The following is a 16956-nucleotide window of genomic DNA, read 5'->3' as shown; positions in this document are numbered from 1 at the left end:
TTAGACAAGCCAGGTGCCACTGGCCTTGTTGCCCACCTGGGCTCACGTTCAGCTGCCTGTCAATCAGCACCCCCAGTTCTTTTCCACCGGGCCTCTTTCCAGCCCCTGTCCCGGCCCGCAGTGCTGCGCGGCGGGATGTGGCCAAATGCAGGACTCGGTGCCGTCCCTCGGCCCCTCTGAGGGGCCCAACATGGCGGCGGCTCCTTCCCCGCCGATCGCGGAAGCGCCTGCCGTGACGTCACGCGAGCGCGCCCGCGCGTAACGTCTCGACGCGCTGACGTCACGCGCAGCGTCTCCCGCCGGTGAGCGGCGGCCGCAGCCTGAGGGGTCCGTGAGGGGTCCGTGAGGGGCCGGGGCGGAGCGCGGCCATCGCGGGAGGGCCCCCGAGGGTCTGCGGGGGTGTCGGTGCTTTGAGGGGGCTCCGAGCAGCTCCTGCCGGAGTTACCGCTCTCCTGGGGCTGTCCGGGGGCTGCCGGGCCTGGGGGGAGTTCGGGGGTGCGGGTGCTTTGTGGGGGTACCGGGTGGTGCTTACCGGGGTTACCGCTGCCCTGGGCCCCTCCCGGGGTTGCCGGGCCGCGAGTAGGCGAGAGCCGCGAGGGTGAGGGCGGCCAGCGGTGCTCGCTGAGGGGGTGACGCGCCGCTTTGCCCGCAGGTGTCCAGCCCTTTCTGCTGCGTGTGTCCCACAGCGGCGGATCCATGTCTTTCCTTGTAAGTAAACCCGAGCGCATTAGGGTGAGTGTTGAAGACCTTCCAGCTTCCATCGTGTCTCGGTAGAAGGAGCCTTGCGCTTGTGCAGAGTGGCCGGGCCTGGAGAGCACCATCAGGGCGCAGGAAAAGTGATTATAGGGTTGATTACAGGACATGGGTCGGTGTGCCACCTGCGCTGGTTAAAAACCCTGCACTAAAGCCTTTATTACTCGCACACACACGTGTATCTCCTTGGGGTGCGGTGCAGAGGGGCTCTAATGGGCTTTGCAGAAAAGAAAAAGGGCCATAATAGTGGCGATTTTCAGTCGTTCTTAAAGAAGCAGCCTCCTCACTTGTGTCAGAATTTTTGGGGTTTTTTTTTCCTTCACTTGGCTTGCAAAGCTAAACACAGTAGCTCTGTTTGATTCTGCTTTTCTAAATGAGTAATTTTCTTGCAGCAGAACCATTTCTAATGCTTTCAAATGTTATTCTTACATAATATGAGTTTTGAGTCATCATCACCTAAAGACTCATTGGTGCTTTCTAGGACCGGCTTCCCTTGCACTGAACATTAGTTGTTTATTAAATTATTTTGCTAAGTAGTAAATTCTACAATGGGAGGGTTTATAATTGATGATTTAACTTCTGATAGCTTAAAATCTCCTATTCTGTTGTACCCTGTGTGTATATATATATATATATATGTATATTATTTGAGTTGCAATATTAGACAGTGGTAGAAACACTCCTGTACAACCTAATGCTTGCTGTGAATTTCAAATGTGAATTCTGGAAGAGAACAACAGCTTTAAGATATTTATATTCTCATTTTGCATTCTATCAGGAGATATATAACCAAAATAATTGAGTTCTCAAAGATGCCACCTCTTTGAAAATAGTGAAAGCATTTTTTTAAAATCTATTACACCTCAAACCCCAACTTTTATTTGGCTGTATGGGGGGGGGGGGTTGTGGCATGCTGATTATTTTTACTTTATGTGCATGTATAAAAACTTGTTTGAATGGTTTAAAATTATATTAACTTTATTGCAAGTGCATGTTGATTTGGAATAACAGCAGCACCTCTGTGTTACTGGGTGCATCTCATTGCCACAAAGGCAAATCAGTTTCAGACCACAGTAGAATCATTGAAGTTTGGGGTTTGTTTTTTGTGTGGAAGGGGAAAAGAAACTTTTCTCTGGATGGAATAACTGATTATGTGGAGAATTTTTATTTCTTTCAGCGGTGGGTGTCTGAGAAGTTCATTGTTGAGGGATTAAGAGAGTTCGAGCTGTTTGGAGGTAAGTGTTCCTCTTGGTGAATCACATTGCTAGAAATGTTTTATTTTAGCTGTAAAGCTTTGTAATTTTGTAGTAAAGATGTATCTTATCACTAAAAGAGATGATTAAATCTTATTGTAAGCCCAGAAATTTATCGTGGAAGTGTCCAGGATCTAGCAAGTTATTTGGAAATGGTTTCCATATTGATTACAGCACTAAAGTAGTTCTGTATTGCTTAGCATAACCACATTGCTTTTTCGTGTACAAAATATGGATTTGGGGTTTGGAAAGGTTCATTATAATTTTCTGAGTAAAAATGGATTTTGAAACTGCTAATAACTCCCCAGGAGCAGGAGCTGATGGGTTTGTGCTCTGCTTCTACATAACAAAGAAAGTTGTCCACTGGGATGCTGAATTCATGTTCAGTGACACAGAAAACAAACAGAGCATAGGAAATATGTCTAGATTTTGAGCTACCAGGTGGAGTAAAGGAATTTTTATTACTTTGAATAATATTAGATAGTTTCTTCTGTATTTAAGAGTCATCTTTGAATGTGTTTATAATCATAGAATTGTTCAGGTTGGAAGGGGCCTTTAAAGATCACCAAGTCCAACCTCCTGCAATAAGCAGGGACGTGACAGAAGGTTAATATTTAGAGTTATAGTAAAAAAATTATCACCTTACCTTTCTGTCAAACGTACCAACAGTAGCACTGTGTGAGTCTCTTTGATCCTGTACATGTACTGCAGTATGACTAGTGCTGCAATTTTGTGTGTAAATTAAATGCCTTTGTATAAAACAAAAAAATCATGTATATTTGATGTCAAAAAGGGTCACCTAGGGTTATTTACTTATTTTTCCAACTATATTTTAATGGATATCTGTTGAACACAACATGGTGAACAATTAATTTCTTTACTCCAGAGCAGCCTCTGGGTGACTCTCGGAGAAAAGTAAGTGACTTGTGCAGGCTGTGGTGCTGTGGTTCATTGCATGGAGATTATTCCTTGTGGAAGTTTGATTTTTCTTTTTATCTTAGTTATATATCTCATCTCTATATTTAGCTCTACAAGTGTGGAAACAGGTTTCACCCTGGAGTGGAGATTTTGGTGTGTGGTTTTCAAACTGTGTGTGATAACTCAAAAATTTAAACTTAATCTCTTGGATTTCAAATTGTTTTCATTCTCCTCCCCCCAGCCCCTCAAGGGCTTCTTTTTGAGGTGATTTAGTTCTGATACTTCAGAGGAGAAAGGAGGATTTTAGTTTCATGAAACTTCTGATAAACATTTGTTCTGCAGGCCTTGATTGCTCACTGTCTGGTTCATAATAAGCATGTAGCACATAAAAATATCACAATTTACAAAAGAGTATCCTTATCTAAATGACTCCCCACCTCCCCACACCACAGGTGTGCAGGTGTTGCTTTAGTTTAAGCTACTTACAAACACGAATTAAGGGCAATTTGATCATAACTCTCAATTCAAGCTGCTTATAGTTGATTTTTGTGCCAGTGTCTGTAATTTACTGGCACAAACAAAGCTCAAAATATGAGATATATATGAGATGTTTTGTATAAAATTGAGTAATTTCACACCTTTTTAGAAATTGCTGAGTGTTGGCCATGCTTGGCTGGAAGCAAATTGAGATCAGCATCTGTTTTGCTTTTTCCCAAGGGTTGTTTTGGGGTTTAGACACTTATGCTGATTCTCATTTTGATCTTTTTGCATCTAAATAAAAGCCTGTTATTCTCACCAGGGCTGTAAGGAAAGGTACATAATTTGGGGAGGGAGGAAAATTTTTGTTGCTTATGCTGAAGTGAGGGAGGGAGTGAGGAGGTGGAGGGGAAGAGCAGAACAAAACTGACATTCTCTCTTCGGAACTCAGATAAATGTCATTTGGTAAATGCAGATCCTTGCAAGCATCACATAACTGATTGGGTTATGGCATTTATGCCAGTAGTTGCCTTTCAAAGATTAATTTCCTTTAAATCTATCTGAAATTAAACTGGACTCCCAAGCCAAAAGCCAGCTCTAAATGAACGTCATGCCATAAAACCTGTCATATGGGACTTCATTTTGCAGCTGCTTTTGACCATACACCAAAAATTGTCCTGTGTGAAACCACTGAGGAGCTTTTTTGCAGTATCTCATAAATGACATTTCAGTTTAACTTTCTTTTTTTCAACTGTTGTATGATGTTGATAAATTTCTGGTCAAGCTCCTTTTGCATTAACTCTGTTGTTGGTCACTGCTAACATGAGGAGAGGTGAGTGAGGACCTCATACTGGAAGACTTTTCAATAGGGAATTCACAGTATTTTTCCATTACTGCACAGCCACACCATTAATAAGATTAAATTTATTTAACTCTTTGCATCTGTTTTGTTGGCTTGTGCTCTACCTGAAGTGGAGTTTAATAAAGCAAACCACTTACGTGTTGCTCAGTGTCTCACCAGCTGTCACTGCTCCATGACTGCTTCCTGCTTCCATCTCCTTGGTGGTGCCTTTCTGCTTCAGAGGTTCCTGTCTGCCTGTGTGTCTCTCCTGGCCATCCTGCTGTTGACAGGACTGTGTGAAATTGCTGAAAGAAGTAATGAGTGATACAGCTGAGATGAGAATGGACAGGTCTCTTTAGCAGAAGTTTGAAAATTGCTGTGTGTTCTGAGCCAAGAAACAGCACTGTAGTGTTCACTGAAAAAGCATCTGGGAATGCTGCTCCCAGGGGTTTTAGCTGTGCTGAAATGGGACTGGGTTGTTTGAGCTGAAATTATACCAAAGCACCACAAATCTTAATTTTTGCCTTTTCCTTTAATGGAAAATACACCTGTTTAAAGGTGGGCAGTGTGCTGTGCAAAGCCAGTTGAAAAGGTGGAACTTGGGAAGTGTGGCTCTAATTTAGTCCCTAAGTACACTTAGGCACCTAGAGGTAATTTCCAGCAGAGTCCAGTCTCTGTTCTTTGCACTACATTTACCTTGGGCTGAGGCTAGAACAGCAAGTTCCTTGTTTTTCAGCTGTCACTGTGTTGTTTCCATCTTTCAGTGATGGAAATAAAAAACTGAGTCTGCTGTCATGGTAGGGAAAGGCACAAACCTTTTCTGCTTCATGTACCATGAGAAAGGTCTGAGAAAGGGCATTTGCAGTTGATGAAGAATGAGGTGGAAAAATTGAGCTTGTGTTCCAAATGCCAGGAGGAGTTAATGTGCTGGAAATTTGTGATAACTAAAGATGGTTTTAAATACCACATAAATCTTAATCTCTGTTAGGACGCTCTCCTTGTGACTTTGGACATTTGAAGGAGTTGGAAGGTATAAAAGAACTTGCAATAACATTGAAGTTCATCATCTGCAAAATCCTGCTGGGGAAGATTTCAGTGTATGTAAATAAGGCAGAAAGCTTTATGTCAGAGGGAGTGAGGGAAAGCTGACAGGCTTGGGAATGCTGTTTCCCTGTGTGGTGTGGGGGTGCTTTTCCCTTTGTTTTTTTTTTTGTTTTTCTTCATATTTTCCAGAAACACTTAGGCTTTGCAGTTTTTGCTTTCATTTGGAGCTTCTCTTTTCATGTATGTCTGATTTTGTTCATCTCTTGTACCATTGAGCTCAGCAGCTTCATCTGTGCTGGGCTTATCCCAGGTGAGCAGCTGAGAGCCAGGAGCTGCAGCATCTGCCAGGAACACTGATACAGTGCAGAGGAGGGCTGTGGACAGCTTCCCTTTGGCTTTGGCTCAGACAACAGGATGGTGGCACAGAAGTTTGTCATTATAAGAGAAAGGCAGTTACTGTAAAGCAGAGTTTAGGCTGTCCTGGGGAATAACAATTGGCTTTACCCAAACATTCCTGAATAAATTCTTGCTTACAGTGATTAACAATGTACTTGTTACGTGTTTTGTAACATAGATGTCTGGATCTTCTGAAATGAGGCATCTCCTGAGTTTCAATTGGTAAATGACTATTTAAAATTATTTTGACAGCAATTAAATCCTCTTCTGTATTCCTATTCTTTTGAAGTGTATGATAATATGAGGTGCAGATGATTTTTCCAGCAGGTGATCTTTATTTCCTTTGACCTGACTTCATTTTATTTTCCCTCAGACAAATGAGGCGAGCTCCGAGTCGATAGCTTCTTCCCCTAAAAGGGACACCATGAGCAACTTCCTGCCAGACAGCAGCTGCTATGAGTTGCTCACTATTATAGGTAATTCTGGAGGATCAGTGTCTGCTTTGTGAAGAAAATAATTTCTGCAGATGTCTTGTCGTTTTCTTGATTGATTGCTTATTTTGATATGGGATGTGTGCTTCTTTGGTTTTAAAATCATTTGAATAAAAGACGACGTGCCAGTCCTGAAGGTTTTCATTTGAGAGGGGCATGTGGTGGGTCAGTGGTGCTGGGGGTGCAGTACAGTCAGCAGAAGCAGCCTGAAACCTGTCCTTGATGCTCTTAATCACTGTTTCTGCTTCAGTCCTGAATTGGCAGGACAGGGTAATTCTGCTGGCTTAGGAGGATTCCTCTCAGTGGGATACATGCCAAGGAAGGTGCTATCTGATGGAACTATTACTTTTTTATAAGGCCGAAAGTAGTTTCAGTGAGTGTGGGTAAAGATTATTGAAGGGTCAGGGGCTGGAGCAGTTCCTCTCAGCGCTTCCAAAAGCGTTACTGAAGCTTCAGTGCTTTTTCTTTCAGGCAGAGGCTTTGAAGACTTGATGGTTGTGAACTTGGCCAGGTATAAACCCACAGGAGAGTATGTCACAGTCAGAAGAGTGAACTTGGAGGCCTGCACAAATGAAATGGTCACATTCTTGCAGGTAACTCCACTTGTCACACAAGCTTAGAAGAGGACAGACAGCAAGAGCAGTGCCTATCAATACTGCAGTCGTGTTTCTGCATTTACTAAATTTAATCTAAATTTGTTTTATTTTAGGGGGAGCTTCATGTTTCCAAGCTCTTCAACCACCCTAACATTGTGCCATACAAAGCAACTTTCATAGCTGACAATGAGCTGTGGGTAGTGACTTCTTTCATGGCCTATGGTGAGTGGAGAGGAGGTGCCTCTTTCTGACCCTCAGACTGTGTGAAATGAAGAGCTGAAGTGTCCTTGGGGCTTTTGTTCTGACGGGTGGTGTTTCATTTCTTTCTAGGTTCTGCAAAAGATTTAATCTGTACCCATTTTACGGATGGGATGACTGAACTGGCCATTGCTTACATTCTCCAAGGCGTCTTGAAAGCACTTGACTACATCCACCATATGGGCTATGTACATAGGTATTGAAAAACACATTGGCCATTTTCCTTCTGGTGGAAGTTCTTGGAAATAAGAGTAGAGCAGAGAGTGAACCAGGAGACACAGAACACATCAAATTTTGTATTACTTTGCTGTTTGAGCCAATCAGTTTGATACTTGTGGGAAGTGACTGGTCTTACTAAAGCTGCATGAAAGTTTGTTGTGGAGCAAACTTATCCCAAAGATCACTGTGTATCTAAAATCACAATCCATAACATTTAGTCCTGCATTTCTCCTCACCACAGAAACATTCTTTGGGAACTTGCTATGATGATGAATAGAATCCTGTTAATTGATTTTGCCCAGCATCCAGAGAAGGTTGTTAGGAGTCTCAGCCTCCTGAGATCAGCTAGGAAGCTGATCAGATATTGTCCTATGTATTGAGCTGTTCAGCAGAGGCCAGGGAAGCTGAGTGGTTTTCCCTTTGTTCCCCAGGAGTGTTAAAGCCAGCCATATCCTGATCTCTGTGGATGGGAAGGTTTACCTCTCTGGCCTGCGGAGTAACCTGAGTATGATCAACCATGGGCAGCGACTCAAAGTTGTTCATGACTTCCCCAAATACAGCATCAAGGTGCTGCCTTGGCTCAGTCCTGAGGTTTTGCAGCAGGTGTGTTTAAAAGAAACTGCTCGTGTTTAGTGATGTGTTTTATCTGTATAATTTTGTGAGCTCTTAGGGCAAGTTGAAAGAGTGTAGGGTGGGAAACAAGGGAACCTGATTTCACTTACATAAATGTTGCCCTTAACTGTGTGTTTTAACAAACCAAAAAACCCTCACCACAGTAACTCAGTCTGTCTGTGGCTTGTACTGTTCCTGCTCTAATCATCTGGGTTTGTTGATTTGCAGTTGAATCATGGGTATTGCCCATTCAATCGCATCCAAGTCCCTGAAGCTAATTTTTCTTTTCATGTAGAATCTGCAGGGTTACGATGCAAAATCGGACATTTACAGCGTGGGGATAACGGCCTGTGAGCTGGCAAATGGACATGTCCCATTTAAAGACATGCCTTCTACTCAGGTAAGGTTTCCTCCTTTCCTGGCCCCTGGAGCTGCTTTCCTGCTCTGGGGTGTGAGCACAGAGGGGTGTCCTGCCTGCCTGAACAGGAAACCTGAACTCTGTGTTCCTTGTGCCCCTGCTCTTCCAGATGCTGTTGGAGAAGCTGAACGGAACTGTTCCCTGCCTGCTGGACACCACCACGATCCCTGCTGACGAGCTGACCATGAAGATGTCGCGCTCCAGCGCCAACCACGGCGTGGGGGAGAGCACGGCCCTGAGCAACGCGCGCGCCGCCAACGGGGACCCGGCCCTGCACCCCTACCTGCGCACCTTCTCCTCATACTTCCACAACTTCGTGGAGCAGTGCCTCCAGAGGAACCCCAGCTTCAGGTAAAGCCGGGGGAAGGCTGCTCTAGGGCTGGTTAAACCATGGGATTTAGCAGGTGCTGTTTCCAGTTTTCTGTCCAAAAGTGTCGTGGAGTGAGGATGTGCTCCATCTGTTGAGGAGAGCAGTCCAAGTGTGTAGAACAAGCAGTGTTAACGCTTTGAGCACATTCTATGTGAGAACCTGAGGAATTCCTTTGCAGCTTTCCTTGGGGAATGAGTGGTGCTGCACATCAAGAAAATAAACAACTTGTGTTTCTGGCCCCTGTGAGACTGGGTTTACCCAGTTCCTATCACTGCAAATGGCTGCTCTTTAGCCAGCAGAGAACAATGATGGGAAGTGATTAAAGCTGCATTTTTCTTTGTAGTGAGGGCAGTGTATAGACATGACAGACTTTTCAGAAGTGCTCCACTGCTCAGGCTTTATCCTTGGCCAGATGTAGGGGGTGCAGGCGTGAAACTTAAAGGTTAGAAGGAGGAGGTTGAATTCCTTGGATAAAATATTACATAAATGCTTTATAAGCAGTGGTACTGCTGAAGAAAGGGAGATACCCAGTAGCTGAGGAATGGGAGAGGCAGGAAGAACCCTGGTCTTTTCTTATTCCCACTACCTTACTTCAAGCACTGACTTATTTTCTTGTGTGCTTCCCTCATTCTACCTCCCTTCCACAGGCCAAGCGCAGGCACTCTGCTCAGTCACCCCTTTTTTAAGCAGGTAAGGAACTAATTTATCTACAGGTGAAGCACAGTGCTTTGCTTTGTCCTGCTGTGAGGGTGGGGATGTTGAGTTGCTGAATTTTCTGTGAATGGGAAGATTAAAGTCAGTTTTTTGACTATTGGCAGTGCAGTGTGGTGATCATCACATCCTCTGGGGAGGTGCTTGGGCTGTTCTTGAAGCATCTCTTGGGTTTTAAATCTGCCTGTCCTGGAGCCACCACAGCTCTTGCCCTGCAGGCTGCTGAGTTCTGGGGCGAGGCAGTTCTAACCTGCTTCTGAACAAGGCCAAAGGGTGGCCCATGCATTTCCTGGCTGTTGTTGGTGCCTGCAGTGCTGGTGTGGGGCAGCAGCTGAGCAGCCCTGTGTGCTCATCCTGTCCTCCCTGTGCAGATCAAGCGCCGAGCTTCCGAAGCACTCCCTGAACTTCTGCGCCCTGTCACCCCCATCACCAACTTGGAAGGGACACTGCCCCAGGATCCCAGTGGCATTTTTGGGTTGGTATCAAATCTGGAGCAGCTGGATGTGGATGACTGGGAATTCTGAAAAAACAGGGACTACACTGAGGAGGAGCTTTCTGGACATTGTAATTTATTGGTCCTGTTCATAAAAGCTGATGAATGTTACACACAGAAGAGTTTACAGGCCCTTGGGAAGGAACTTCAGCTGCCTGTTTACTTAAGAAGTAAACTGGATACAAGTGGACAGAGATGAGCTGGAAAAGGATCAACCCAAGGAGCTGTGGAGTGTTCCAGAAGGTGCAGTGCCTGGAGGCCTCATTCTTCCAGCTGAGCACTGGTAGAGCACTCGGGGGGGGTTTGAGTGAGTCTGTGTGGTTGTGGTCTCTGTATTCTAAAAATCACTGGCTTCCTCACCGTTGAGGCTGCACGTCCCTGCCCTCTTTGGTTATTTCTCTTTTAAGGGTGCCTTAGAGTTGAGGGGAGGTGGGCAGCTTTTAGTTTTGGGCATTCTCTTAGAACTAGTCAAGTTCCTGTAACAGTGTTGTCACAGGGCAAGTTTTAATGGGGGAAAAAAGGAATTATATTCTTAGTTACTGCTTTGTGATGAAAAATGGGAGATCAAAGACAAGCTGGTGCCATTCCAGGCACTCCGGCACTGGGCATTCCTCTGCACTGGATTCTTCCAGTCTGAAGAGGGCTTTTGAAGACTTCTGACTCAGTGCTGAGCACTCTGAACTCCAGGTCAGACAGGGCCTTCCAGCTTCCTGGGTCACCAGAGCAGTGTGGATGCCTGTATACAATGTACCAGCTTTTTTACCCTGTTCCAGTTGAACCTCGTGTCAACTGGGCTGGTTTCACAGCACGAAACACTCTTACCTGCCTGTTCTCAGTGACTTACCCTGGCACAGAGGAAAAGTAAATTGATTTTCAGACTGATCCTCTTGCACACAACTCCTGTACAGAATTGAACTTTAACCTTTCCATTAGCATTGCTGTTCTGCCTTCCCTCACTGACTGACAGGTAAAAGCTGCTCACGTGGCTCCCTGTGATTCATGACTGTGTGACTCTGCCCTGCTGCTGTGGCAACTCTTCCCCATTCTGTGGTGTTTGGTTTTTTTTGAGTTGTATTTAAGGCTTTTAGTTTGACTTTTTTTCCAAGGACCATGAGTGCTGGAGGTCATCTGCTCTTCATTGAAGCACTGAGAATCCATGTGTAGGTGCAGTTGATGGGAGTAGTGGTGCTGGCAACAGGTCCTTCTTGTGTTTATAAACTGTACTTGAACCCAGATAAAGTTTGTTACTCTAGTTTTTTTTCCAAAAGAAATAAAATATTTCTGAAGTTGTTTTTTAAGTCTGCTGTGTGTGCAGGATGATGGAGTGAATCACAGAGGGTGACAGGCTGGCTGTACTTGCTTTTGCCTCCTTGTTTCATACAGCTCACCAGTTTACAGCAGCTGCCTTCATGCTTCAGAAACATACTTCAACTAAAGCAACAAGCTGCAAACACCTGCACTTGCTCTTTTCTGAAAAGTACAGTAAAATTCTCCCAGTTGCAGGGGTGTTTAAGGTCAGGCCCAGTTCTGCTTCCTCCCTGTGATCAGGTTTGGCTCCTGCTTTAATCTCACTGTTAGTAAGAAGATATTAATTTCCTGTCTGGTTATGAAATCTTACAAACAGGGCTGATTGAGGAAGTGAAGTTCTGTCTGAAGTTCTATCCTTGTCTCGAGTTCTAGGAACCAAGGCAGGAGGGAATAAATGCCCAGTAACTGCAGTGCTTCAGCTTGCTTTCCCATGAATTAGCATTTTTAGGCTGAAGGATGAACTTAATGCAAGCTCTTATTTCTCATCCCTGCCCATGCCTGCAGCTTGTTTCATGCCCAAAGATTGGGGCATAAATGTTCCATGCTTACCCAGCAGCAGGATCCATGCAGAGGGAGGAGTGAAAGAGCAGCAGCGTGGTCAGAAGCAGCAATTACAACGTTACTGAACATTCTCCCTCCTTCCCTAGCTGCCCTCGGGGTAGCAGATGGCTCACAGCCCTCGAATCTTACCTGTCCTGCCTTGTGCCCCCACAGGGCAGCAAAGCCAGGGTCTGGCACAGGTGGACACCGTTCAGTAGCTCCTGCTTGGATACACAAGCCCTGGTTACAGCTGTGAGGGTTTTTTTCTACAAAAGCTTTATTAGGTTATGTACAAAATGTTCTGCTACTGTGGATTCTCTTCATGGTCTGACTGTTGCTCGTCTTCTTCCTCCCCTTTGTGTTTTTCCAATTTTGCCATGAGCTCTGAAAAACAGGAACAGGCACACTGAGGCTCCAGGTGCAGGTCAGGTCCTGTGAACACCAGGACCAGGGCGGCTACCAAAAATCCCTTGCCTTGGAGCCACCTCTGTTAGCTGAGTGCAGGCAGGAGCTGTCACAGCCATCCCCTCAGAGCATTCCTGACTGCACAAGCTGCTGCCTCTGTTCCTCTGGCACAGCCCCTTCCCTCCCCAGGTTCACCACCTGGGCAAGCACAGATGTTCATGTTGTGTCTGTGCCTGCCAAGACCTGAACTCAGCTCAGGGCCAGGCCCAACACCAGGAAGATCCAGCAGGAGCTGGTGCCTTTGCTGCTCCCCCGAAGCCCCTCTCCCACAGGGGCCAGTTACCTTTTGCAGGGTTGAAGACCCCGTTGGTTTGCTTGTCGCAGACGTAGCAGCGCTGGGATTTGCGGTAGTGCTGGAGGGCACAGCTCTCACAGAAATAGTGCCGACACCTGCAGGGGACACAGAGGTCACTGCAAGGCACCACACACAACCACTGTGTCCTGGAGTCAGAAACTACTGACTGCTGCTCACAGCAACATCAAGGTTGAAAATGACCTCCATGATGGAGTCCAACATTTGACCAAACACCACCCTGTCACCCAGCCCAGAGCACTGAGTGCCACCTCCAGGGATGGGGACTCCACCAGCTCCCTGGGCTGCCCCTTCCACTGCCTGGCAACTCCCCATGGTCCCCAAGGGAGGCAAAAGTGAGCTGCAGGCACAGCTTCCTCTGCATCCCTGTCTGTCCCCGTGGAAGGTGTTTCAGCATTGCCTCACTGATGTGCAGACACAGCACAGAGGCACCAGTGAGCTCTTCCAGACACAGGTACCAGCAGGACAGCATTCAGAGCGAGAAAGGGCTGTCCTCAGCCTCCTCCTCACCCTTGCCAAGCTCCTGGCTTCCCCATCCTCACATTTCTCTGCTCAGGCAGTGCAGCTGCCATTCAGTGTCCAGGTGGAATGATGGCAATAAAACAAAATCTCAGGGTTAAGGGGGAATGATGAGGTAATGAGGCAGCATTTGTGGAAATCTAAAAAGTGCCTGAATAAATGCTTGAGATCCCTTCCAAGGGGATGCTCCAGATTGAGCTGAGACTCCCTGGCTCTCACAGGATTCCCCCACCCACCAGAACGCCAGGGCAGACAACAAGCAGGTTCCACCCACAGCCCATGGGCTGGGTTTGTCTTTGCCTCAATAGTGAATGGATTGACAGCACACAAGTGGCTCCTCATGCCAACCAACCACTTACTTGGTGACCACGGGGTTCTTGAAGGAACCTCTGCAGATGAAGCATTTGAAAGGCATGTCCTCCTCATCACTGCTCACCTCGTAGTTTTCATCGTCTGCAGAAGAGAAAGTGACCCAGAGAGGAGTGAGAGGAGAGGCTGGCCCAGCCCACGTGTGCGGCATGAAATAATAAATACAGGGAGAGCACAGCAGGTGGGATTCAATCTCTGCTGGAAACAATGGAGGCTCTGGCATCTGGGTGTTGCTGATGTCAGTAACACGTGTGGGACTGTGCTATAATTAGGGCTAATGAGCCAGCAGGCCTGTTGCTCATCTCAGGAGAAAATTCTTCTCTACTTCACCCACTCACTGCTATAAAGAGAAACATCCTCCAGCCCCTCCTGTTTTTCAGACTTTCTTTCAAACCAGGTGCCACCAAGCTCTGGCTCTGACTGAGCAAAGAACAGCCCCCATTTGCACAGCAGCACCCATGAGCCTCGGGCCACAGCTACGTACACTGAGTGACAAATGACATCCCACCTCCCAGGCATCTGGGGGACAGAACATCCCATCTCCCCACAGCAGTGCTGCCCTTCACAGGGAGCCAGGGGAAGCCTCCTCCCTGGGGGTGTTGTGTGGGAGCAGCAGGAGCTGCACAGCTTTGAGCAGAGCCCTGTGAGGACAGAGGGGCCGTACCGTTGACGCCGTAGCGGCCTTCGTCCAGCTCCCGTTCGATCTGCCAGCCGTGCTTGTAGTCAGAGCGGTCGTGCAGGAATTTGCAGCTGTCTGAGCAGCACAAAGAAAGAGGAAATAAGAGACAGGCTGTGAGACACCTCATTCCAGGGCAGCCTGAGCTTTGCCCCAGCAGGAGAAATTTGACTGCTCCTTCTCCAGGGCAGCGCTAAGCTCCTGGATCAGGTACAGGATCCCTCAGTTCTGACAAGCTGTGAGGATCATCCTCCCTGTGCCACAGGGACAGTTCCAGTATGCACGTGGGAAGTGGGGTAACAGGAAAACTGATCTCTCACGTGGTCTCAGTGGACACAATACCTGTAAGAATGTGGGTCACTGGAACATCCCAGGGGTCCCTCCCAGGACTCCTGTAACCACTAATTAGAGGCCCTGGGCTTTCACGAATGACAACTTTACATAAAAAGCTCTGCACAGAAGCCTCAGCACTCCAAACACGGGGTCACAGCTGGGCTGGATCCCTTTGCACACCTGGAGCTGAGCTGCAGGTGAGGCACTCACCCCCGAAGCCGCAGAAGCCGGTCTCTTTGTAGTCCTTGCAGATGTCGGGCTGGTAGTCCCAGCGCACTGTGGCCCGCAGGTGCTCCGGAGCACGGATGGGGCCTTTCCTGAGAGGGGGCAGAGGGCTCAGCCCGGCTGCACAGTGGCCCTGGAGCAGAACCACACAGCAGGCAAACTGCCAGTGCCAGCAGAGTTCCAGCCCCACACACTGCCTGTGGGATGGTGCCTGAGCACCTCTGTGGTCGCAGACCCCCGAGGCTCATCCCAACCCACCTGACCATTCCTGAAGAGGCATTTCCCATCGACGTGTCCTTGGGCTTCACATACTTCTGGTAGTTGTTAATGCCACGGTAAATTTTATCATCTTCCTTTCCTCTCAGCTCCTAGGGAAGCAAAAAGAGATGATTAAGGATCAGGAGAGCTTCATGACACAGATTAATTGTCACCACTCAGACACCAGCCTTCCTTTCCACCCTGCTTTCCTTAACACCAAGATGCCAATAAAGCCACAAAACTCCCCTATTTACAAGGGTTACACTCCTGGCTTCTCAAACTTCTAGGGAAGACAAGACTAACTCTTCTTGGTGTGCAGAAGGGGGTGAGTAAAGCACAGGCTCTCCCGCTGCAGAGCACGAGTTCTAAGGAGCAAGGCTGACCTACCTCCTGGATTTTCTGGCTGCGCTCAAAGATGGCCTGGGCATCCTTCTCCTTCTCCGTGTCCAGTTCATACACTGCTGTGGCTCCCATGTCTTCTGGGCCAACAGGTTTCTGAAAAGCAAGGAAAACTTGTGGCAAGAGTGGAGGGAACACCTGGACAAGACAGAGAGCTCCTTGGCTACCTGAAGAATTGTCACAGAGCAAGAACTGCACACACTTGCTCTGTCCCTTGCCAGTTGCTAGGGAGAATTCACCACAGGCTCCAGCCTCGTGTGTGCAGAGGCCAGAGTGCTAATTCCCCATTGCTCCCAAATTTTAGCCTGCAGTCAGGGAACACTTGTTTTACTCCTTCACACTCAGCCCCAGCTCAGCTGGAAGCCCCACTCAGTTTGCCCACGTCCAACACTTAAATCACAGGGCCCTCCTGCCCACACACAGGATATTACTGATCTTCTGACCCAGCCGGGGGTGGCCAAAATTCAGTTTCAGTGCAGTGATCTGGTTTAGATTCCTCTTTAAAGGACTGAACAGATACCTATTCCTAGCTTTTATCACATCTTCAAGAACAGCTGCACAGAAACCAGAGAATAATTACAGCCAGCCTCAATCAAAATAGGTGACAAAAGCCTGTGGAGTCCCAAAGCTGTCACCTCCTCCCATCCCATTCCCTTCCAGAAGGTTGGGCAAACCAAATGCTGCATCCCTTGGGAGCCAAAGATGGTCTAACACTGAAAACACAAACCCAACAGCTGAGCAAACCTGATCCAACTGCTCCCTCTCCTGAAAAATCTGTGCAGTGTTGGGCAAGTCCAGTGGCATCTTGGAGTTTTAACTCCCACCTCTGAGAGGGAAAGGCCAACCTTTGATAGCCTCCCATGGAAGGAGGGACTATCAGAATAAACCCAGCACAAGGTGCTTGGCTATTAAGAGCAGACAGGGAGGCGCATTAATAAAAGAGTGTCCAGTGCCAAGTTTAGAGTGGCAGATTCTGTCTGTGAGGAGCGGGATCCCCAGCCCCACCTGGGCTGACACCCGCTGCCCGTCCTTACCGCCGACCTGGTGGATTTGTAGGTGACCCCGATGTCCTTGGCAGGATCCTCATCCTCGCTGCTGCTCGCGGCGTACTCGGGCCTCTCCCTGGTGCAGCGCCTGGTCTGTGGGGACAGTGGGGCCGGGAAAGGCTCCAGCACCGCCCTGCCCGAGGCCGGCAGCACCGCAGGCTCCCGCGGACGGAGCAGGAGCTCGCTCGGAGCTCCCTTACCTTCTGGATCATGGGGTTGGGGGCGTCCCGCCGCCGCTCCTTCCGCACCACGGAGCTGCCCTCCTCCCCGCTGCTCTCTGCGGGGAACGCCCGCCGTGAGGGGCCTGAGGCAGCCCCTGCCGCCGCCGGGCTGCGGACACCCACGGGAGACCGAACAATCCCCCGGCAGCGCTGCCCAAACGCTCCCGGAGCCCCGGCAGCCTCGGGCCGGGACCATCCCCTGGGAGCCCGTCCGGCGTCCCATCGCCCTCCACGGGGAGAACCTTCTCCTCCCCTCGCCTCCCCACTGCCGCGCACCGCACCCGCTCGGCTCCCCGCTGCCCTCACCCCGCTCCTCGTCGCTGCCGGGCCGTTTTCTCCGGCCGCTGCCCGCGGCTCGGACCCGTTTCTTGAACACAAAGCTGCAGACACCGCTCTGCTCCGCCATGCTGCGCCACCGACTCCGCGGCGCTGGC

General features: G+C 48.2%; 2 protein-coding genes across 9 annotated transcripts; one reads left to right on the top strand and one right to left on the bottom strand.

Moving 5' to 3' along the window:
* The first annotated feature begins 262 nt into the window (after window positions 1-262).
* On the top strand, window positions 263-11148 carry STRADA (STE20 related adaptor alpha). 8 transcript variants are annotated; one of them, XM_066336916.1, is made up of 13 exons: window positions 263-327; window positions 653-708; window positions 1931-1988; window positions 2893-2921; window positions 6056-6158; window positions 6645-6766; window positions 6883-6991; window positions 7100-7223; window positions 7678-7849; window positions 8154-8258; window positions 8386-8627; window positions 9294-9336; window positions 9729-11148. In XM_066336916.1, exons 2-13 carry the CDS (start codon window positions 697-699, stop codon window positions 9879-9881), a joined length of 1272 nt encoding a protein of 423 aa, XP_066193013.1. In that variant the 5' UTR covers window positions 263-327; window positions 653-696; the 3' UTR covers window positions 9882-11148. The 8 variants fall into 8 exon arrangements, with proteins under 8 accessions (XP_066193013.1, XP_066193009.1, XP_066193011.1 ...); XM_066336912.1 differs by having other exon boundaries at window positions 653-732; XM_066336914.1 differs by having other exon boundaries at window positions 284-338; window positions 653-732.
* A 787-nt stretch (window positions 11149-11935) lies between these two features.
* Window positions 11936-16956, bottom strand: LOC136372322 (E3 ubiquitin-protein ligase RNF113A-like). The gene is made up of 10 exons (XM_066336925.1): window positions 16829-16956; window positions 16502-16578; window positions 16290-16394; window positions 15244-15351; window positions 14857-14966; window positions 14584-14690; window positions 14029-14118; window positions 13355-13448; window positions 12447-12553; window positions 11936-12082 (listed from the first exon to the last, which is right to left on the bottom strand). Exons 1-10 carry the CDS (start codon window positions 16926-16928, stop codon window positions 12003-12005), a joined length of 978 nt encoding a protein of 325 aa, XP_066193022.1. The 5' UTR covers window positions 16929-16956; the 3' UTR covers window positions 11936-12002.

This window comes from Sylvia atricapilla, chromosome 27 (genome assembly GCF_009819655.1).
Source record: "Sylvia atricapilla isolate bSylAtr1 chromosome 27, bSylAtr1.pri, whole genome shotgun sequence".
In the NCBI taxonomy this organism is placed as follows: domain Eukaryota; kingdom Metazoa; phylum Chordata; class Aves; order Passeriformes; family Sylviidae; genus Sylvia; species Sylvia atricapilla.
The sequence above is the reverse complement of the archived record's forward strand: the minus strand, read 5'-3'. Positions and strand labels throughout refer to the sequence as shown.